We start from the raw sequence: 23,534 nt of genomic DNA, 5'->3' as shown, positions 1-23,534 counted from the left end.
ACTAAAGGATAGTGTAAATTGTCTTACCCTGATGCCATCGTAGGTATTTTATCCACAAATATTGATCTTATCTGGGTCCAGTCAGTTGTCCCAACAACTTTGGGGTTTACATGATTAATGCTTGCTTGGAGAAAAATTTCTGGATGCAAGCAATGCTTCACAAGGTATATAAATCTGTGATGCTATATAGGCTTTATCTCTGTTCACAGGTTGAACACCCTTCTCCGTCACACAAGAATGCCTGGAAGAAAGTGATCTCTAGTCAGAGGAAGCGAGCTGTAATGGCCTGCTTCAGGATGGTGCCTCTCCACAACCTACCAAGGTGGGTAAAGACAACTGATCCCTAGCTGCTCCCACCATATTTCTTTGGCAGTGCGGTTCAGTGGGATTGTACTGTAAAGTCAGCATCAGAGTTGAAGTCAGCATCAGTTTTGCATTGTGGCAAATCCATTAAAGGCTCTTGCCCTGGCTTCAAAATTTAGAACACTTACTTAATGTATTTACCTCTATAATTACAGGCACAGAGCCATTAACTTGTTTATGAAGTCTTACAAGAAACAATGGCTGGACATGGAGGAGTGTGAGAAAAAGGTTCTCATCGAAGACCTCACGGTAAGACCTGTCAAAATGAATATAATCATCTGAATTTTGTCAAATTACACTTTTAATTCACACTTATAATCGTTCCTCTTACAATTTTTGTTTCTTGTTCCATTTTACACAACAAAACACTGAAAGATTATAGCTGCAATGCATTTTTGAACAACTTACAAATACATTTAAAAGTTTCACCTTGACCTTTGACCTTTGTAGAAATCTGATGACGCTGAAGAAGATGCTGAGAAGAAGGAGACAGATGAGGAGGAGAAGCCAGACTCCCTAAAACAACTGATGACATGTCTGAGTCGGGCCGCAACCAAGGAACAACAGGGCAGCCTGCCAGAGGATGAACTGTACATGGCTTACTCCAAGATCATGGCTCAGGTAAGTCTATTACATTGAAAGTCATGCAAAGGTGAACTAAAGATTTTGGTTAACTGAAAAATAATGTTAGCTTATAATTCAATGTTGGAGGGTAAATAGGGGGTTACCAGTGAGTGAAAGAACAACTAGCACAAAGGATCTATAAAACGTTCTTTGTGATTATCTCCCCAGAGTTGCCACTGTGAAGAGGAAGATGAGGATGATGATGGTGGTGATGCTGAGGGACCAGGATCCTCATTCCAGGTAAGTTTACCTGTCTGCTTTATCTCCCTTACCTCTTACTCTTCTATCAAGTTCTCTACCTGTAAAACATCTCTATAATGTCTGGTCATGTTTCTCGTCTCTATCCTCTTCCTCCATTGATATACACTCTAAATAGCATGACACGTCTTAAAGGTCATAGGTTAAAGTCGCCATTTTGTATAAAGACTGATATAAAATATATGAGGTCATATGCAGATTTCAAAAAAAAATAATCACATTTTGTCAAAACGTAATTCAATATCCGATGAAACTTTGATGTCACCACAGCTGCAAACGGAACATTTGAAGGTATCAAATCACTGTACCACACACACAATATGTTGTGGGTAGATCATTTTAGTTTTGTAGACAATGTCATTGTATAGCCTTGACCTTCAGTTGACCTCTCACCCTATATAGTTACCTCCCCTTCCTCTATTCTGTTGTCTTGTTTCCCTCACTTACAACTTTATCTATCACTTTCGTTCTTAGCTTGTCATAGCTGTGTTTCATATCGATATACTCTGTTATGTGTTGATTTCTAAAATTGTACATTTACACTGATTTCAAACGAATTAAAATGTTAAGAGAATTAAATTTTATTTAACACCAAGCAGGAATTTTTTAACAACTATGGCAGCTAAGATCTCATTATCCTTGGACATCACCTTCCTTTCTGTAATCCAAAAAGCACTCATTCAAAGATGGAACTTTATTACAGTGGTAGTATGAGTCATATGTGAAGCACTTTCAATACTGTGTATAACATTTTGTGTAAAATTGATAACAATTAGTTCTAGGTATACTTCCAAATCTAAATGCATCATTGTGTTCATTGCAATCATCTTAAACATTTCAAGCTGTTATTTGTATGAAAGCAGATAAATTGGTTTGTTGTAAAACAGACAGGTGCTATAATACATTTACATCAGAGTATTGTATCCTTCAATAAGCAGCATATTATACATTTTAGCGCTAATCTTATTTAGCGCTTTTTGCGTTAGAAATGCTGCGCTATAATATGACTGCGCTAGTTGTTTTTCTATATATAAAACCGTTATAGTGATTGCGCTAATTCATAATTGTCTAATCTGTTAAGATCATGCTAAAGCTAAAATATGACCGCACCAAATCAAATAATTTTTATAGTAATATAAATAGTTCATGCTCCATTTAATGTTGATTGTTGGCAGTTTGGGAGAAAATATAAAATACTATTTAATTGCTCAAAAACTTCAGTTACTACTTTCCTGTATACATACACTTGAAATATTAAAAAGAAAAGAAAAACTTTCTATTTTATTTCCTAGCATTTTAAATTTTAACCTTTTTGCCATACAGGAACAGGAAATGGAGAAACAACAGTTGCTGTTCGAGCAGTCACGATTGGCTGACCGGGGATCAGCAGAGATGATGCTTCTCTACATTAGTGCTAGTCGAGGTAGGTGACCGATTGTTATTAACCTCTCTGTAAGTTTGTGTTAATTAGGTTTTTTTGGCAGCATATATGTTACAGAATAGAAACAAAACAACTTTTGTAAATAAAGGATTTACCTGGTAAGCATGTATGTATGATGTTCTGAACATGGATTTTCTTTGACTTTGGTCAAACACAGACTACTGCTACCCTAATTGGTGTGGTATATTTAACTCTTGTCTCCGTCAAGTTCCAAATCAATGTCACTTATCTTCATATGGAAAGTTGCTGACTTTATATCACTGTTACAGGTGTGTTCAGTCCAATGGTGGTTGACACGATCGAGCTTGGAATCTCCCTTCTCGGAGGAGGTAACGTCGAAGTACAAAAGGTAAGCCCATAAACAAGTTTACATTTAAACAATCTCTTTATGTTATGTTTGAATATTATATTTTCTCTTTTGTATACATAAGACTTTTGAATTATTCCATTGTACCTCTTTCTTTGTTCCAGAAAATGCTGAACCACCTGAAGGATAAGAAGGATGTGGGATTTTTCACTTCCATTGCTGGTCTAATGCAACAGTGTGGGTAAGTTATAAACTAGATAAACAACATCTGTTTCTTAGTGGTCTAAAAATAGCTGGAGGTTTAATTAGCAAATCTTAAGTTTTACAGTTTTAATGCCCGTCATAAAATGTTAAATGTTCTAGTATTGGTTTGAAGTCTGGCTGGCAGCACACTAGCCTCGCCCTGTTTCAAAATGGAGAGCAGGGGCATGAAGAGTTGCCAATATCCATCCCATCTTCATTCCATATTACTGGCTAATCTTGAAATCTGCTAGTGTAACTTTCACAAAGCTCACCATTGGTGTAAAGTCTAGTCTTACAGCATCTTAAACATATAGAAATATTTTGCCTACCCCCATCAACTATCTTATTGCCACAGTGTCATTGTCCTTGATATCTCTTGATAAATGTCAATAACATTCTTGTATCATTTGTTCTCTTCAGTGTCCTTAACCTTGATGCCTTTGAGAGGACCAACAAGGCTGAGGGTTTGGGTGTGAGTTCTGATGCAGGAGCTGGGGAGAAAAATCTCCATGATGCTGAGGTTACCATCAAACTGTTCAGATTCCTTCAACTTCTTTGTGAAGGTCACAACTTAGGTAAGGCCTTGATCCATCAGTCTGAGGTATCTTCAGATGTTTGAAATGTTCTTCATTTTGATGGTAATATCATCCTGTGTAATTCTACATCATTATAATGTGATTATTATTAAAATGATAATGTAAAGGTCTTATATACAGTACTTTCAAATATATTGTGTGTCAAAAACAGATCATCAGCAGATTAGATTATGATTATATTCAAGAATTATTGCTAAATATTGATCAAGATTATAGGTTATGAGGTTTTTTGTATAGAAGAATCTCTAAATGAATTCTTGCTTGCTTCACTTTCATTATTTGATGATTATATATTGAGTGTGTTTCCATGTAATGCAGAGTTCCAGAATTACCTGCGGACACAAGTGGGTAACAATACCACAGTAAATGTAGTCATCTGTACTGTGGACTACCTTCTCCGTCTCCAGGAGTCCATCATGGACTTCTACTGGCACTACTCTGGCAAGGATCTCATCGACCAGGCCGGCAAGGAGAACTTTGTACGGGCCATCAAGGTGGCCAAGCAAATGTTTAGATCTCTCACTGAGTACATTCAGGTAGGTCTGGCAATTCAGAATGCATTGGTGATGAATAAGAAAATGTATTGTGAAATGGCAGTTTTCATAAGCTAAGGATATGCTGTACTAAAGATAGCCAATCAAAATGCAGAACTGTTGATTTGATGGTGATTTGATATGAAGTTTATCCATCGAACCATTTTTTAATTTATACATCAGAACGTAACTCTATGGTTGTGATGTTTTATTAGAAGTTTATGAACCAATCAGAACGTAACTCAAGGCTTGTGATGTTTTATTAGAAGTTTATGAACCAATCTGAAGTAACTCTATGATTGTGATGTTTTATTAGAAGTTTATGAACCAATCTGAAACATAATTCTATGATTGTGATGATGTTTTATTAGAAGTTTATGAACCAATCTGAACGTAACTCTATGGTTGTGATGTTTTATTAGAAGTTTATGAACCAATCTGAACATAATTCTATGTTGTGATGTTTTATTAGAAGTTTATGAACCAATCGAACGTAATCTATGGTTGTGATGTTTTATTAGAAGTTTATGAACCAATCTGAACGTAACTCTATGGTTGTGATGTTTTATTAGAAGTTTATGAACCAATCAGAACGTAACTCTATGGTTGTGATGTTTTATTAGAAGTTTATGGAACCAATCAGAACGTAATCTATGGTTGTGATGTTTTATTAGAAGTTTATGAACCAATCTGAATGAAATCAATCTAACTGGTTGTGATGTTTTATTAGAAGTTTATGAACCAATCAGAACGTAACTCTATGGTTGTGATGTTTTATTAGAAGTTTATGGACCAATCAGAACGTAACTCTATGGTTGTGATGTTTTATTAGAAGTTTATGGACCAATCAGAACGTACTCTATGGTTTGTGATGTTTTATTAGAAGTTTATGAACCAATCGAACGTAACTCTATGATTGTGATGTTTTATTAGAAGTTTATGGACCAATCAGAACGTAATCTATGAATTTGAACGAGTTTTTATTAGAAGTTTATGACCAATCAACGTAACGTAATAATCTATGATGGTTGATTTTTATTAGAAGTTTATGAACCAATCAGAACGTAACTCTATGTTGTGATGTTTTATTAGAAGTTTATGAATCACTAATCTATGATTGTGATTTATAGAAGTTTATGATCGAACGTTTGATGTTTTTAGAACCAATAACTTTTGAATTAGAAGTTTATGAACATAACTAACTATGTTGTGATAGAAGTTTATTTATGAACCAATCAGAACGTAACTCTATGGTTGTGATGTTTTATTAGAAGTTTATGGACCAATCAGAACGTAACTCTATGATTGTGATGTTTTATTAGAAGTTTATGGACCAATCAGAACGTAACTCTAATGGTTATGACGTTTTATAAGCTAATGTATAAATGTTTCATCCTTCTAAATGTAACAACCGATGTGATGTTTATAAGTCCTTATAATTTCCACACATTTCTATTGATAGGGTCCCTGCTCTCAGAACCAGCTGGCCTTGGCCCACAGTCGACTGTGGGACGCTGTTGGAGGATTCCTCTACATCTTCGCTCACATGCAGGACAAGTTATCAAAGGTATGTTACAGGCTTTAGTTTAAGTATTCTATGTATTGATATTTAAATTGAAAGTTGTTGCTTGAAGTATATGATTTTTTGAACTATATGAATTTTAATAAAATAATTGTAAATGTTGTATTGCTAGGATCCATCACAACTGGAACTGCTGAGGGAGTTTATGAGACTTCAGAAGGACATGATGATCATGCTGCTGTCCATGCTGGAAGGTAGGTTCTTGTAATTGAGCTAAACGGAAGCTTTAAATGACCTTGAGGTAATTGAACTGTATTTGACCTTGACATTTAAATCAGTGGATGTTGGCTTTCTATTTGTAACTATTTTTTATGCAAAAGGGAGTTATAAATGACCTTGAATGTATTTTAAATGTGATTTGATCTTGATGTTGACTTCACTGAAAAAATATCTATCTGTTTGTAACTAATTTGATGAGTTAAAAGGGAGTTATATATGATCTTGAGGTATTTGAAATGCGGTAGACCTTAGCTTTTACTTCATGGGTTAAATCATGGGGTTATTGTTGAATTTTACAGGTAATGTGATGAACGGTGCCATTGGTAAACAGATGGTGGACACATTGGTAGAGTCGTCAGGAAATGTAGAGGTTGGTAAAACTAAAACAGTCACAAAATTGGCATAGTTAGGATATTTGGTATTGTACAAAAAAACAATACCAAATATCCTAACCTAGAATCAGAAGTTCTAATAATAGAATCTGTAGTTCTTGATAGTTTCTCAAGTTGATATATTGTAATTAACATTGGTGGTAGACATAGCCTGTTTATTTTCTATTTTCAGATGATTCTGAAGTTCTTTGACATCTTCCTTAAGATGAAGGACCTAACATCTTCAGAAGCGTTCTTGGTAATAACTCTGATCTGATAAGCATGCTTTTATTACATTAGATATGTTTTATTGGCACCAAAAAAAAATCAACAAAACTAAATTACTATTATATAAGTTATGAAAATTGATATTTTATGTAATATTGAGGGAATGCACACATAATATCTATTGAATATAAAAATTGTCTGCCATTTAATATTTAAAAAAATCACAAAGTTGTACTGATTTAATGCGTTTATACTTGCGTCTTGCAATGGTACATTAATGATTCTGTAAATTAATGATTACTGTGTTTTAATGCAGTACACCAGCGCAATGGTGAAAACTGAAATGTCAAATTCTAATAGATTCTAATTTTGTAAATTTCAAAATTGAGATTCAACTGTACTTATTGTCGGATGTGATACATGAGTTAAGAGTGCTAATTGTGAGGGTCAGACATGTAGTATAATGACATTGCCTTTATACTGTACCTGGCGGAGCAGGGGTATATTTGTACTGGTAGTCAGATTTGTTGAATGTGTTGGTCCACTTTTAGGAGTTTGACACGAACAAGGATGGTTACATATCAGCTAAAGAGTTCAGGAAAGCCATGGAGGCCCAGAAAATGTATACACGGTCCGTATATCAGCTGTCATGGACTCACATAACATCACTCGTCACATGTGTGCATACACTGTATAGATAGAACTGTCATTGCGTGCTTGCTTGTGAAGTCGGCAATTCTGTCCAGCTATCATATCTAACTACCACTAAAATTGTGACAATAGCTCCAACATTCGAAAAAAAATCTGCTGAAGCTTTGGTAAAATCCATACATTATTGAACAATCCAAAGCAAACCTTGTGAATTTTAAGCCAAAAGCAAATAGGTTTGATGCAAATTTATGCATAATCCAGCAAAATGGTTTGCAATTGAAAAAAAGTGCATAAAGGGAATGGAGAAAAATTTAATGTTGGTAGGTTCTTATGTGTACAGCACTGATGCATGGAGAACTGGTACAGAATTGCCTGCTTCAGTAACCTAACTTCTCTTCACAGTATCTGTGGACTGACTATATATCTATAATATTGTAATCTGTCTCTGCCTGTACGACACGTCTCTTTATGTCTGCAATAGGAATTTGATGCTAACAAAGATGGCTGGATCTCGCCTAAAGAGTTCCGCAAAGCTATGGAGTCAATGAAAGTCTACTCGGAGTAAGTGTGTTATCAGAAACCCCCAGCCAGCATGGAATGATGTTTTCCATTCATCACCAGATTTATTTCGGATGCAAACACTTGCAGAGTGATGCATCAATTTATTTTGATTCCGCCGAAAGTTGCCCTAGGATCCTTATGTACCAACTAACATTGCACATGTATAAGATTATGAATCTTAATTCATTGAAAAAAAATAAACATCCCGTGGTTTGTCTGTGGTCATAACCTAAAAACAATTAAGGGACAGAAATGATTTAGATAAATAAAGAAATTTCTGAAATTGCAGAAATGGTGAGGATCAAACTTTTTGAAACAACACATACTTTTAGAATCACTCTACTGTAAGATTCAACAATTCACCTCTATGCCTATCATTGTGGGACATGTTTCTAATTTTAGCTCTTGGGTCAGATGAAAATATTCTCTCACATGACATCATTATTCCATACATTGATTAGTTGTGAAATAAATTCCAGATATTAAAAACTCATGTGCACCATTCCATATTTCCTTATATAGTTTGATAACCAGATGTAGCATTTAATAAACTCATCAGGTTCTTTAAAACATGTGTTTGGTGTTAAGTTCTTTTCTAAAAAAAATTACCAACTAATGTTTTCTTCTGACATCTCAACTGTTTCTCTTTTGCTTTTAAAGGAAGGACACGTTTTTTTCTCTTCTTTCATGAACTTTTTTGTGGTGTGTATCAGAAAGACTGTCATCTACATTGCATGGCAATATGTAAATAGGAAAAATGCATGCTGCATTTACCAGAGATATGTACTACAAATTTGTATAATGACATCAATCCTCTTTCTGTAGTACATATACATTAACCAAAATAGCAAAATATGTAATATTATCAAAGTTAATTGCTATAATGTGATTTGTGTATTCTATCTAAGCCATTCTTTGATTGTACTAAGGCATGAATATTCTGTTTGTTCTCCATTAGTTTAGTTAGTGTCAATGTTGTCTTATGTTATAATATTACAGGAGAAGACATTGTGTCCATTATCAACCTAATAAGCTTACAACCTTATATAAATATAAACAATAAGGCATTATTACCATTTGAACCATTTATTTGAGCCCAATAGTCAATAGGCATCTTTTTGCTGAGGAATCCTCGCTTTAGACAGTATGGTATATGTAAAAGTACCAGTTTTCGTCACACGTGCGAGGAATTTCCCACACGTGTACGAACACACCGTCACTGTGTAAGGTCAACCCAGGTTCGGGGGCCCAAGGTTCTGTCCGGGCTTAATTTGTTAGCTTTACCAAAAAGGATACCATTGGATGACAGAAAGACTAAAGGCAATGCAAATGTGTATGACACCTATATTTATTAGACATAAATGTAACTGTGGTTATGCAGATATATAATAATGATACAATGCCTACCTACACCGCTTAGCCCCTATTCTCCAAACGACACACCTATAACAGCCCCATCTACCTATAAATAGATGTGATTAATGACCTTCTCAGCTTCATCCCCCTACTCCCTACACACGGCTACTACACATACGAGTTAGCTTATCAATGAATCCCTAACCACCACTACATGGGGTATACACTACACTGGGAGAAGGGGAGGGGGTCATAAATACTCACCTAACTAAAATATACAGGTCCACAAGGGAGACCTAAGGGACACAGCCAAATGGAGGCTTTTGGGAGGGGAGGTGAAGTCACAGCTAAATGGAAGCCTTAGACTCGACTAGAACTGGCTGGAGCAGGCCTTTTTATACCCCTACCCAGGGAAGCCCAACTCCTACGCAAAAAGGTACATACAATTATCCAATCACCAAGGGTTTTACTCCCTAACTTTGGTTTACCCTAAATTGAGATGCCCGTATGAGGGACAGCTTCCTGTACAGGTATCTATACTGTAAATGTATATATCTAATTCTAAAATATGGATATATTCTAATATCTAAAATCTAATTCTTTTACACACATATAATACATGGGTACTTATTCTCTTCTTTGACCATTAAAATTAGTGCTTATGTAGCTAAATGGTCTTTGTTTAAAAACTTCAATAGATTTATTAGGTTGAAAATGGTTCGATGTTTCAATATTTTGATATTTGTGTGTGTAAATGATTTATCATACATTTTGTAAAAATGATTGCATAGCTACCATTGTACCATCATTATTCTGATAACCAATTCAGACTTGATATATGCTCTACAGATATAAAGCTGTCGGAAAGTATTCTTTATTGTACAACTAGCTTTAAACAAACTCCAGCACAAATCCTGCTCAACTTTCTCTTGAAAAGGCTTTTCAGGCCCAAGGCTTTAAATCTGCACTACTGGCTTATCAGTGTATGCACAACTCGAAGGCTTGTTTGATATAATGAGTGTCTTTTATATCTATACTTATCATATTTAACATAAGAAATACCAGGTACTTCAAAGTGTCTTCTGTTTGTTTTATAACAGGGGATAAACAAGTTTAAAGACTTAAATTTCTGAGCTGAAAGATATTGCCACTATGAACAAGCCTCCTGTTTATCATTACAGTGGACTCGCAATAACCTGGAGGCCAACAGCTCACAATTAGTTTGATAGATATTTATGGAAATATCGAGAAAAATATTTGATTATTAAATGAATAAACTGAATCCGGCAATCCAGATAATTAGCAATCCGGATGATTTGGCCAAGTGTTTGGATTATCAAGGGTCCACTGTACATTATGTCATATCACATTGCTTTACATCCATCCAAATTTGATGATGAGCCATACCTATCATCATGTTATGTCATAACTTTGTTTGACCTCTGTCTTTCTAGAGAGGAGATCGAATACATCATGATGTGTGTAGACGCCAACCAGGATGGCAAGGTCGACTTTAACGAGTTCACTGACCGTTTCCACAATCCTGCCAAAGACATTGGTTTCACCATGGCTGTACTACTGACCAATCTGTCGGAGCACATGCCCAATGACCCGCGACTGGAGCGCTTCCTGGAGAAGGCTCGCAGTGTTCTGGATTACTTTGAGCCATTTTTGGGAAGGATTGAGATTATGGGCAGTGCCAACAGGATTGAGCGTGTCTACTTTGAGATCACGCAGTCTCATATTGACCAATGGGAAAAACCACAGATCAAGGTAAACTTAAATGAATCAATAAAAAAAACAAATGTCTAAGATAATGGCAAAAAAACACTGTTCAACATATAAGATATTAGAATGCACATGTAAGAATTATAATATGTTTTGTTTCATTTGAATTATGTGAATGTATACTGTGTCAAGGTACTTTTCAATTAATCATTAAGGAATTTAATTACTTAAATCTTGTAACTTCATTTAGATAATCCAGTTGGTTAATTCCCTACTTGAAAGTTGCATTTGAATATAACAGGTTGTAATTCTAGGTATTCTTTAGTAGAAATATGTTGAAAAAGAATGTTATTAAAATTAGATAGATAACGTTTGATATCTTTAGGAGTCCAAACGGTCCTTCCTCCATAGTGTGGTCAACGATGGAGGAGACAAAGAGAAACTGGAGAGCTTCGTCAACTTCTGTGAGGACACCATCTTTGAGGTATGTAGAAGCATGTTACTCGATCATCTGAATTTATCAAATCATTTTGTTTGTATCTGTTAAAAAGTTGTGGAATCTTCAACTGTAATGACAGAAAGCTTTTCCTGAATGCCAGAAAGCTCTTCTTTAGCTAATTACATAATAAATGTATATGATAGGTATTAAAGATTTATACCATGACTATTTCATAAAAACAGCCACAGCTTACTATGAAAACGATTTATTGCTAGATGCAACATGCCACAAGTATCAGTGCAGAAGAACAAAGGATTGCCTCCCTTAGAAGTGGAGTGGGTACAGAGGGAGGAGGTGGAGGGTAAGCACACCGAGATATTTATATTTAACTCTGTGGAGTACTCAGAGATTTAACACTAAGACACAAAATTGAACTTTAAATTTCAATAAAATCTACAGTGGAATTATTAAGGTTTGTAATTAAAAAAGCATGAATTAAGCCAAAATACCCATAACTTTTTAGTGACATAAATACAAGGCAGGTCTAGAATTTTAAAATTTACATCAGCAGTGAAATTATAAGCTGCATACAAACAAGTTAACAAATTAACGTCAGATTTCAGTAAATGAATAATCAATGTAAAGAAAATTTAAGGAAATGCAATTTGCCTGCAATTGATAAGTTTGTGTGTGATGGTAGGATGCTGGAGCCATTGAAGATGGGCTACAGATTTGTGATGGACAGTGTGTTTACACTTCTATCATTCTTCACCTGGACGAACCTCAAATCTGGCTACAGGATGTACAGGAGTATGTCTTACTGGCAGCTCTTCAAGGCTCTCATCAAACTCAACTTCAAAATCTTCTTCACTCTCCTCACATTCCTCTTCCATGTCTTCTGGTGAGTTCCACTTTTATTTACTCATTCACCCCTGCAATTTCATAATGAACTGTCCCAGCTATAAAATAGGAAGAGTTCAAATGTGTTCTAAGGAGTGAATAAGTTACTTGTATGTTCATGGTGTACTGGATACGGTTTGTGTATTATCTTAAGTGATTCATATTCACTTAGAACAGAATTCTCCTAGACTTGTATGATGAGATATTTCAAGATGTTTGTAAGTGTATCTGTTACAAAAACACCCAAATCTTACCTGTTCCTATTCTGATGTATCTTCTTTGTTACAGGACGTTACTTAAATTTGTTGCTAACATGATGATGGGTGAGAAGACTACAGAACCTACAGCGCCCCAGGGACCCAAGATACTGGCCCTACCGGCCCCGGAGCCTAAGGAACCGCCTAAAACACCCATCGTTGTACCACCAGTGGAGATCGAGACTGCTGAACCTGTTAGAGCTTTCGGCGTGGCTATCACAACAGAAGATGGTGAATCAACGTAAGTCTATTTCCTCAAGAATTAAACTTTTAAGAAGTTTTTATGGCTATGCCATGTTAAGGGACATAGCATTGCCCATGTCTTTCCTCCTGTCCCGTCCTACTGTGTTGTACATGTCAATTCCCATCCCATCCAGTCTTGTTGCAATTTTATATAGAATTGAGGACAGACATTTACAGATAGTTCCAATTTTAATAATTTGCTATTAGTTTTAGTTGCATTGTTGTATTAACATTTGTGTGCAATATTTCACTGTTTATACCCCTTTTCAGGTATTAAAAGAATAAGAGTATATAATCAAAATATATTGTACATTTTACAGAATACAGTTGGACTCTGACACAACAACTCAACCCAGTACCGACACCACAGCAGAAGGAACTGTTCCAGGAGTACCACATGAGGAACCAGCTATCACAACACATGACGCACAAACAACAGAACAGTCCTTCCTTTCACCAGAGATGGCCAAGTGAGTAACTAGTTGTCATGGTTTCAGACACTCCTCTCTTATAGATCTCACCTCTGGGCTAAGTGGTTAAGGTGGCTGACATTCTTCCAGTGACTTTCCAAATAGTTCAGGTGTCTGGTAATTTACCGTGTTTCACCAATAGGTTTGTTGTCTGAATACTTTAAAGGGGAGGAGTATATTGGAGGATAGATATGATATTGGATAATATTTTAGATTTGAAATTGTAAACAGACTACTCTGTAGCATCTTCTCTAGCCAATTAAGTGTTATGATCCCTACAATTTGCCTACTCCTCTTTGAAGCTAGCAAAAATGACTTGGTGTATATATTCTTGTATATATTCTATATGAGCCAGTACCATGCAGAAATAAAAAAAAAAGTTAAAAAGTTACTTATTTACTAATTATTTTTCGAAATTGATCTTAAACAATGTTTTGAATCTGTGATTTTCAGGGCAGCTACAGGAGCTCACTCACCTACCACCTGTTGTTCAAACTATTTACGAATTTAATCTTCCGATATTCAGTATTGTTTTGACACTTTGTAATTTTCAGGGCAGCTTACGGTAGTACTACACCTCCACCTGTTGACGAGGACGATATCCCCTACGAAACTAAAGGATTCGACTATGGAAAATATGTGCTGGTAAGGTTGTTTACAGTGTAGTTGTCGTAGCTGGGATGTAGCTTATAGATTATGTTGTAGTACCTATGGTGCCTGAGTGTTGTAGATAACTAACCTTATTATTGTAACATCTGACATGATTTTAAAATTTGTCACGACTGTGTTTGAAAAGTATCTGTAGAATGAAAGTAAACTATTTAACACACTATTAAAGACATAAAGCAATGTTTTGTTAAGAGGAGGTTTCCTTATTTTTGTCTTCAAAGTGTTTTTATTGTCTAGCGATAATATTTGAATGATGTTTTCATTCAATGGATGTAAGTGTGTCATACCATTATGCCAGATTTATTTCGGTTTTAATTTCATATGATTATATTTGAAAGTGAATTTTGCAAATTATGGAATGAAAATATGAAAAAATAAATTTAGCCTATCACATGTCTTAAGACATTGGAGATATGTATTAACTTTAACAATCGTATTTGTTGGCATATATAGGAGTTACCAGCTTTAACCAATCACATGTATTGACACATGAGACTTTATCAACTTTATCCAATCACATGTATTGACACATAAGACTTTATCAACTTTAACCAATCACATGTATTGACACATGAGACTTTATCAACTTTAACCAATTACATGTATATTGACACATGAGACTTTATCAACTTTAACCAATTACATGTATATTGACACATGAGACTTTATCAACTTTAACCAATCACATGTATTGACACATAAGACTTTATCAACTTTAACCAATTACATGTATATTGACACATGAGACTTTATCAACTTTAACCAATCAAATGTGTTGGACACTTGGAAGTTATTAATTTTAGCCAATCCCATGTTAACATGCATCTCCCTGTAGCGAGTGTGAATGTTACAACTGATGATTAGATGAAGGAGCGGATGTTGACACCTTTTTTTAACCCCGGTCATGATTTCACATTGAATAATGGTTTATTTTCTTTTCTTTTTTAATTTATTTTGAAATATTGTTTTTATTTTTCAGTGTATTATGGTAATTGAGATGGGACACACATAAGTTTTCACTAACCATTGCACACCCATGTATATAAGGCTCTAACTGTCTGCGTGTATTTTTTTTTATTTTTTACAAATAATTTTGAACATATCTTAGATTAAATTCCTTTTGTTGTGAATTCTATGTTACTAACAAATACTGTATATAATCAAGATGTAAAAAGCAATGTCTGCCAACTTTCAAAGTTTCACACCTTCATTTTTTAAATATCAACAAATACTTCTGTAAAATTTGAGAGTTGGCAGGGCAGCAGTATCTCCACTGAATCAGTGGCACTAACATTATGATCATTTTTAGCTAAACCTTTCAATTGTTACCCCAATATACATAATAGTATTAACAGTTGTTTCACTTTAACTTAATTTTTATACATGTATTAATTAACTATTTTTTTATTATGATTACTAATATCATGTTTATGACTCGGTCAAACTGACATTACTGAACAAGGTCCTTCTGATTCTGTCAGTTTCTGAAAGTCCGCATTTTGTTTACTGCACCAGTTTGAATTTTATGAAAAAGATTTTTATTTCAAACAGTAAAGTACAAATTTAAGGTCTGAGGTTAGTTCTGCCTATACTTGGATGTAAATTACACACACATTATTTGACTCTCAATTCAAAAAATGTTTATCATGAAATGAGGGTGAGAGGTCACTATACAGGTGTTACCCATGTCCGTCTTGTCTTGTCGCATGGCGGCATCATGCTTTGCTACATGTATATGGTGGCTTGGGCATTTATATGTCTTACAGATATTTCTAGTTTTAAACAAAATCAGATTCACACTTTTCCTTAAGATATCTGACGATGATGCCTGCATGGTTTCCATGGTAACTGGTAACTGAAGGTCTAGCTACACACCAAAATGATCACATCATAGTCACCTTTGACCTTTATCATTTGAATTTCCTTGATTGGTCACTATATGTGTATCCTACAGTTGTGGTGATTTGTATATAATCCTTCCGTTTGCATGGGCAAAGGTTGGGTTTGGGAAGAAACTGAAATATTAGCTTTCCTTCTTTGATGTACATTGTACATGTATATTATTTAAAAGATTTTTTAGCTCGTTTGAATAACCTCTGATTGCCAATAATCTTCTGCAGTAGTAAATATATATAAGTATTTGATAGTAAAAACACAAAATTTTGATCAGTACTCAATTAGATTTTGTTGTATGAGCATTACTTATTTTCAACTTCAAATTAAAGATATAGGAAACAAAAATGATATATGACGCTGTCAGAGATGTCTTGAATGGAGAGATAGTAGAATAGAAAGATTTTAGACACTGTTTCTAAAAAGTGAGATCTTTTTCTTTTTTCCAGAGCTTGTTTGCCAGGAACTTCTACAACTTCAAATACGTTGCCCTGGCTCTGGCCTTTGGTATCAACATCATGCTGCTCTCCTACAAGGTAACAAATTACAGAGTATCCACTATTTTCCAAAATAAAATTAAAAGGTGTACTTGCATATTATACAAGATTGTGCATTATACATACAAAAGAACTATAACAGTGATTTGAAGAATGCTTTTCAAGATGAGGGCTGAAATATACCAGGTCAAAGCCCAGACCTCATTTTCTCATTAAACAAACACTCAAGAAAAACCGTAAGAAAAATGCCCCTTATTTTCCACTACAGGTGCACCAGGTACATCACGAGGCCACAGGCGACTTAGACAATGCGGTGAACGGAACAGAGGCTGATGATGATGATGAGGAATACATATCTATGGAGGGCGAGGTGAACTGGAGAGAACCATTAATGTTAGGTCTGGCGTTGTTTCACACACTCACAGCCTTCTCCATGCTTATAGCCTATTACTGTCTTAAAGTACCTCTAGTCATCTTCAAACGTGAAAAGGACATCGCACGTAACCTGGAATTTGAGGGCATGTGGATCGCCGAACAGCCAGGAGAAGAGGATATCAAGGGAAGATGGGACAAACTGGTTCTCAGTACATGTTCCTTCCCTGAAAGTTACTGGGACAAGTTTGTCAAGAAGAAGGTAAAGTATTGTGTTGAGACAACCCTTTTTTTTTGTTGGTCTAATGTTTTAAAAAACTTCATTTTTAAGAGTCTGTCACAAACATGGACACCAATATGAAAAATTTGAAATTTTTTGACATTTAAAAATGTTATGTAACTTGTGTTGACTATGCTATGAAAGATTTTGTTTCACTATACCAACAGGTTCGAGCCCGCTATGCTGACCAGTACGACTACGAAGCCATCAGTAATCTCCTGGGAATGGATAAGGGTGATTCCATCAAAATTGGTGAACAGCAAAGCTCCAGCATCCTCCCTGCTTTGTACGTATCATTTAAAATATCATTACAAATCTGTAAGTAATGTAAATAAATTATAAACTATAATTGTAATGATTTTTACAATATTAACCACTTCTTTATCTCAAAAACAGATTTTAAGAGCAGGAGCTTGTTTGAATGGGACTACATACAGTTAGAATTAATTATGGTATGTTAAAAGTAATTGTATGTTTTTGCGTCCCTTCTGTTCCAGCCTTCGTAACCTTGACTGGCAGTACCAGTTCTGGAAGTGGGGTGTCATTTTCACTGACAATGTAAGTCTTCTTTTAACAAACTCCATTTTGAAATATTATCATAATTAATAATTTGATGTTTTAAAGTTTTTTACAGTCTACTATTGTAGCTATTACTGTCTGAATGTTATTCCTGTTAGACCGTTGTATAGGATCTAAGTACCCAAGTAGTTTAGATGTCCATCTTTCTACCTCTTGTTCTAAACTTTTGAATCATGATTTATGGGAGGGTGTTGATTGATATATACTGGTTGGTGGTCAATGGTTTATTGTTAAAAACTCCAGGTTTCCACTACCAGTATAATCTGACACATCATTAGCTTAAAACACCAACAGACCAAAACTGTTCTACCTTTTACATGCTGCTGGGAGTTGAGCCCTGATTCAGACAGAATAATGAAATAAGGAATTCAGATAGGTTTATTTGCAGAACAATAGCATACTGAACAGGAAGAGTTTGTGGTATTTGTGTACTTTGTAACTATAACCATACTCTATATTACAGTCATTCCTGTACTTACTGTGGTACTTCATCTTCTCCGTCCTCGGCAACTTCAACAATTTCTTCTTCGCCGCTCACTTGTTGGATGTTGCTATTGGTTTCAAGACATTAAGAACAATCTTGCAATCTGTCACACACAATGGAAAACAGGTATGTATGTCTGACTAAAACAAGGCCTGTGTATCATGTACCTCATTATCCAATTGTTATAAGGAGATAAAGGCCACCAGTCTGTGAAGTACAAATTTCTATTCAGGAATTCTCAACTTATAATAAGATATTCTGTAGTAGAGATAACACCAGATATTTTCTGATGTTTGTGTCACAGTTTACTGAATTAGATGATATAACTATATACTATCTATTACAGCTTGTATTGACTGTGATGCTGACGAGTGTGATTGTGTATATCTACACTGTGATAGCCTTCAACTTCTTCCGTAAATTCTACGTTAAGGAGGAGGATGGTTCCATAGACTACAAGTGTCATGATATGGCTACCGTAAGTTCTCTATTGTCAGGTTATACTGCTATTCTACCAGCTGTTCTCAGAGTTAATGCTGTTACAAGTGTTACTGTAAAGTACTTATTTGAGCGCAAATGCAAAAAACTGTCAAGTATGATTTAAATTCGTGCAATTCCGCTGTCCAATACTGCAAATACTCTTTTACAAAATTTAGTGTTGTATATGAATTAGCACTTCTAAGACAGCATGAAAAGTGCTGTAAATAAAACTAACGCTAAAATAAGTACATTTACAGTATTAGGATGTTGTTCTTATGATACCAATTAGAAGTAAGATGAACTATAAACAATCTCTGTTTAAAGGACACCTATCTATGATGTCAATGATGAACAATTACGCTGTGTGTCTCAGTAGTCCTTTTTAGGCAGGTTAAGTTATACATTTAACCTCTATATAAGGGACACCTGTCTATAAAGGACAGACTTATCAACCCAATTTGGTTCAATTTGCTACATAGTTGACCTCTAAATAAAGGACATATAAAAGACAATATTGCTAATTGCCTTTGGTGTCCTTTATAGATGGGAAGGTTGGACTTTACAATCTGTAACCTGTTCTATGTAGACATGAACATGTTAAAGTGAATTAAACATTTCAAGTAGAACCAGTGGCAATAAAACACTCGCAAACATTTTACTGTATATAGCTTGACTAGTTTAAGAGTATCATTATTTTTTATCTTTGCAGTGCTTTGTGTACCATCTCCACACTGGTGTCAGGGCTGGTGGTGGTATAGGTAAGTCAGAATTCTTCCTAGTTAGGGGTTAATGTTTCATATATGGTACATTAGTTGTACATACATAAGCCTTTGGTTCAATCCCTGTATCAGACCCCAAAACACACACCTAGTAGTAAAATCTCTTTACAGTATACCAGTGTCGTCTGCCCATGGAAGCACAGAAATTTTCCTATTGTGCCCAGTTTCTTCCTGTAAGACTCTTCAAATACTTCCATTTATGACAACAAGAGTGATATACAAAAGGAAAAAATAATGAATATTGTAAAACCCAATTAGTAGCATCTGCTGTGCGGAATAAACCTTTTGTTGAAGTGTTATTAGAGCATCATTGCTGATTTAGTCCAAAAGCGGAACCTTAATAAGGTTGTAGAGTGCTGCTGATTGTTTATGCCTAGACCTCCATTACATAACTGGTTTTATCTGATGTTTTACATGATCTGAAGATTGTGAAACTTCTCTATAAATGAAACAATTGAATGGTATATGTTATTTTGTATGACAGGTGACGAGATTGAGCCTGCTGACGGAGACGCGTATGAAGTGTACAGGATCCTGTTCGATATCACCTTCTTCTTCTTTGTCATTGTCATCCTGCTGGCCATCATCCAGGGTAAATATTCAGTACATTTCTATCCTTCTACATCAGTCTCTGAAGACAATGGGAAGTCGTCTTCCTTGTTTAGATCAATGTACATTTATTATTGATCATAATATCAGATTTGAATATCCTATATCACTGCATGCTGGCACATGAAACCTACTCCTGGTCAACATTGAGCTTGTTGGACATGCACACATGCATTGGGATTGAAAATCTGTCCTTTAAAGATTTTAGCCTATTTGACCCAATTGACCTTGAAAGTAGACCAAGGTCATTTATATTAACAAACTTTGTAGTTTTGAAATGACTTACATCTGATATGTCACATTCAGTCTGATGATCTTATTGCATCACAGGTTTGATCATTGATGCCTTTGGTGAGCTCAGAGACCAGCTAGAACAGGTCAAAGAAGATATGGAGGTAAGTGTATAGCTTATCACGTTACCAGTCAAACCTGTCTATAAAGACCACCCAATGGACTAAGCAGATGGTGTTTATATGGAGGTGGTCACTAAGGCAGGTTTTGCAATATGTGGTTCTGATTGTTGTCACAAACTGTGACCTGGGATTTGGAATCAATATTTAAAAAATAATTATTGTGACACTGAAACTATCAGCATGAACTATATATACAATGCAATCAAATTCTTCTTCAATTTCTTCTAGATTTTGTTTAGGACCACTCATATTGTATTGGTACTATATAAATGTAACTCCTAATCCACATGTGTACTTCTCAGCAAGAATTTGTACTTATTTATTGGTGAACTCACTGCAGATGTGATAAAAGTTATAATATTTAATATTTTATATATACGTTTTTTTTTCTTTTTCAGTCGAAATGCTTCATCTGTGGTATCGGAAAAGAATACTTTGATAAGATACCGCATGGGTTTGAGACCCATGTCAAGAATGAACATAATTTCGCAAATTACATGTAAGTATTGCTGAAAATGCTGTTTATTGTATACTAAAATCTATTTTGTGAATTCTTTACTTTAAAAATACCTAGATCACAAAGTTTGATCAATATGAGGCAATCGTTTTCATCTATAAATCTGTTCACCTCTGAAGACTCATTTAGATTCTTCTATTTCAAAGGATCAAAGGAGAGAATAGTCCTCATTGGAATTTTGGAGGTAAATGAGTTAAATTGCAATAAATAAAATTTGACTTCAAATAATTAATAGATAAATGAATCATGTTGTTTCAGGTTCTTCTTGATGCATTTAATTAACAAGCCTGATACAGAATACACGGGACAGGTGAGCTGTTTCTTCATTTTGTTGATAGTCTGTAAAACTCCAAATAATTTACAACAAATGATAAGTTTGAGTGAATTCATCAATGTCTGAACTAAATTTCTATCATTTTTTTAAGGACAAAATTTTTATTATATCACCTGTATAAGAGGCATCTGCAGAAACTTGTTAGACTGAAAGAAATGTTCAAAATCAAGATAAGGAGATACAAGAGCAACCCCAGTATTAATATGTAGTCTAATGTTCAGATGCATTTAGTATGTGCTCTAAGCCTACGTACAGGATATAGTTAAACATATGAAATTCACTAACCTAGCTATATAGTCTAATACCTGCAATCTCTTGGGTTGGTACAAAAGACATTTTGTATTATCTGCTGTGACTTGTGATGTCTATGTTCTGTATCCCCAGGAGTCCTATGTGTGGGAGCTGTATCAGCAGAGGTGCTGGGATTTCTTCCCTGTCGGTGACTGCTTCAGGAAGCAGTACGAGGATGAAGCCTCAACTTAATACAAACCAAAGAGAGACTGATGACAGTCCGAAAATTCTCAAATGGAGGCTGACAGTCCTGACCATCAAGGTCATCTACCAAAGTATGACCTTGGATGTTTTCAGTAGTTCTGTCCCCAATAGGAGAGGATGTTAGCTGCTCAAAGTTTGGGGATCAAAACAAGTCCATCCGCGGAATTTCCCCTCAGGAATAAAGGTGCAAGCATGTGAGCTTTTCATCAACCTTCCTACGGTGACTGGCCTTGGAGCAAAGCTATCTCTCCGTTAACATGGTGACCAGCCTCAGTGTGAGACTGCATCAACATGGTGCCCCATCACAGACCCTACCCATACCTGGTGTGCTATGTGATATATACTCACATGGGTGATACATTATCTTGATAGTCTATAAGTTTTAATAGTCCATAAGTTTGGATTCTTTCACTGATCGTTGTAGGTCAGAGGTTACCAGATTAATTGTACTGCTGGTCTGATTCTATATATAGTAACAAAGTCTTCATTTACAGATTTATTTGTATGAAAACTTGTTAATTCAGAAATAAACTTTGCACTTGTTATTGAAAAAAAATCAGTATTATGCAAAAGAGTCCCTATTTTGTGATTGACAAATGTGATGTAGAGTTGAAAGTTTGTTTTTGGTCAAAATTGGCAAATGCTTTCTGTAGCAGGAAAGTTGCAAGTAGTCTGTTAAGAATACCGTTTGATTTTGCTGTGAGAATGGGAAAGCGTGCAATGTTTTGTTTTTAGTTTATGTACATGTTAAGAATGCTTAACAATTAATTTATACAATAACAACCCTTATTCTGAACCTGTGCCATTATTTGACAGGCGTAGACAGACATCAGGGTGTGAAGTTTTATGGTGTAAACCCTTGTGGTTAGATGGATATTTATTTATATTCTTGTAAATGGTTTCATATTATTTATTGTTTGTAAGACAGGTTCCCTTTCATAGAAAGAATTAGTGCTGTCAAATCTTGTATTTTGATGCCCTTTATATATAAACTCTTTAATTTTTAAATTACCATACAGGGTATGCTGGAAAGTTTTATTTTCATTTGTTTAAAGTCAGGAAATCTCTGTAGGAGATCCTTGCCTGCAATTTTATAATTTTAGCTGATATTGGGTTATTTTGCCAAATTTTTATTGATTTCTGTTTAATTGAAAATAATTGCACGCTATAGGTGTTTGCTGTAAATAAGACAGGTGTGTCCCCCCTTATATACAAATGTCTGATAAATGTGTTATATATTTTCTTGATAGATTTTAAAAAGTATCTAAAAATATGTTTCAGCTTGAAAACATATTAAGCTTGTTAATTATTTGATTGTGCAATAGAATATAATATATAGCAAACTTCTGATAAAGTGTTTGAAGCGACAGAGAGAATTAGTCTTCCATTTGCTCATCCCCATATTTTCTGGTTACCCAGAACATCAACATATCATGTATAGAGAACCCTAATGTATACAATGTATGTACACACTTAACTAGAGTTGAGGATGTTGTCAGCATGACTAATGTGCTGTGTTCTCATAAATCTGGGGTGTGTTGGCCTCATTTCTCATTTTTACCAATGCATTTATTATGGGAATGTTCTATTTATATCAATCAAAATCCTCCACAATATCTGTGCATTTTTTTTCATTATTATTTTTTTCTTTTTCACTTGCTGGTCAATTTGATGCTGTTGTTACCGCCTCCAGATCATGGTCGAACAGTTACCATGGTAATGGTTACCCTATTGAATAAAACGATTTTATATAAAAGAAGAAA

General features: G+C 35.0%; 1 protein-coding gene across 2 annotated transcripts; it reads left to right on the top strand.

The window, feature by feature from the left end:
* Nucleotides 1-137: 137 nt before the first annotated feature.
* Nucleotides 138-23,534, top strand: LOC138318284 (ryanodine receptor-like). 2 transcript variants are annotated; one of them, XM_069260501.1, is made up of 33 exons: nucleotides 138-322; nucleotides 519-612; nucleotides 814-984; nucleotides 1,156-1,227; nucleotides 2,569-2,668; nucleotides 2,956-3,035; nucleotides 3,158-3,234; nucleotides 3,657-3,811; nucleotides 4,151-4,368; nucleotides 5,828-5,932; nucleotides 6,060-6,141; nucleotides 6,466-6,536; nucleotides 6,731-6,796; nucleotides 7,898-7,977; nucleotides 10,788-11,106; nucleotides 11,447-11,545; nucleotides 11,776-11,861; nucleotides 12,201-12,401; nucleotides 12,689-12,898; nucleotides 13,221-13,370; nucleotides 13,925-14,015; nucleotides 16,382-16,468; nucleotides 16,698-17,063; nucleotides 17,249-17,367; nucleotides 17,579-17,639; nucleotides 18,124-18,270; nucleotides 18,491-18,622; nucleotides 19,334-19,382; nucleotides 19,888-19,995; nucleotides 20,343-20,407; nucleotides 20,824-20,924; nucleotides 21,201-21,252; nucleotides 21,661-23,534. In XM_069260501.1, the coding sequence occupies exons 1-33, from the start codon at nucleotides 144-146 to the stop codon at nucleotides 21,757-21,759; spliced, it is 4,092 nt and encodes a 1,363-aa protein (XP_069116602.1). In that variant the 5' UTR covers nucleotides 138-143; the 3' UTR covers nucleotides 21,760-23,534. The 2 variants fall into 2 exon arrangements, with proteins under 2 accessions (XP_069116602.1, XP_069116603.1); XM_069260502.1 differs by lacking the exon at nucleotides 7,898-7,977 and adding an exon at nucleotides 7,317-7,396.

This window comes from Argopecten irradians, chromosome 3 (genome assembly GCF_041381155.1).
Source record: "Argopecten irradians isolate NY chromosome 3, Ai_NY, whole genome shotgun sequence".
NCBI classification, from domain to species: Eukaryota; Metazoa; Mollusca; class Bivalvia; order Pectinida; family Pectinidae; genus Argopecten; species Argopecten irradians.
This window is presented reverse-complemented; position numbering and strand designations above follow the sequence as displayed.

Excerpts from the sequence above, each read along its gene's own strand:
- LOC138318284 (XM_069260501.1), top strand. The coding sequence starts at position 144 with ATGCAAGCAATGCTTCACAAGGTATATAAATCTGTGATGCTATATAGG. Across the intron at positions 1,228-2,568 it reads GACCAGGATCCTCATTCCAG|GAACAGGAAATGGAGAAACA; the intron begins GTAAGTTTACCT and ends TTTGCCATACAG. Across the intron at positions 7,978-10,787 it reads TCAATGAAAGTCTACTCGGA|AGAGGAGATCGAATACATCA; the intron begins GTAAGTGTGTTA and ends CTGTCTTTCTAG.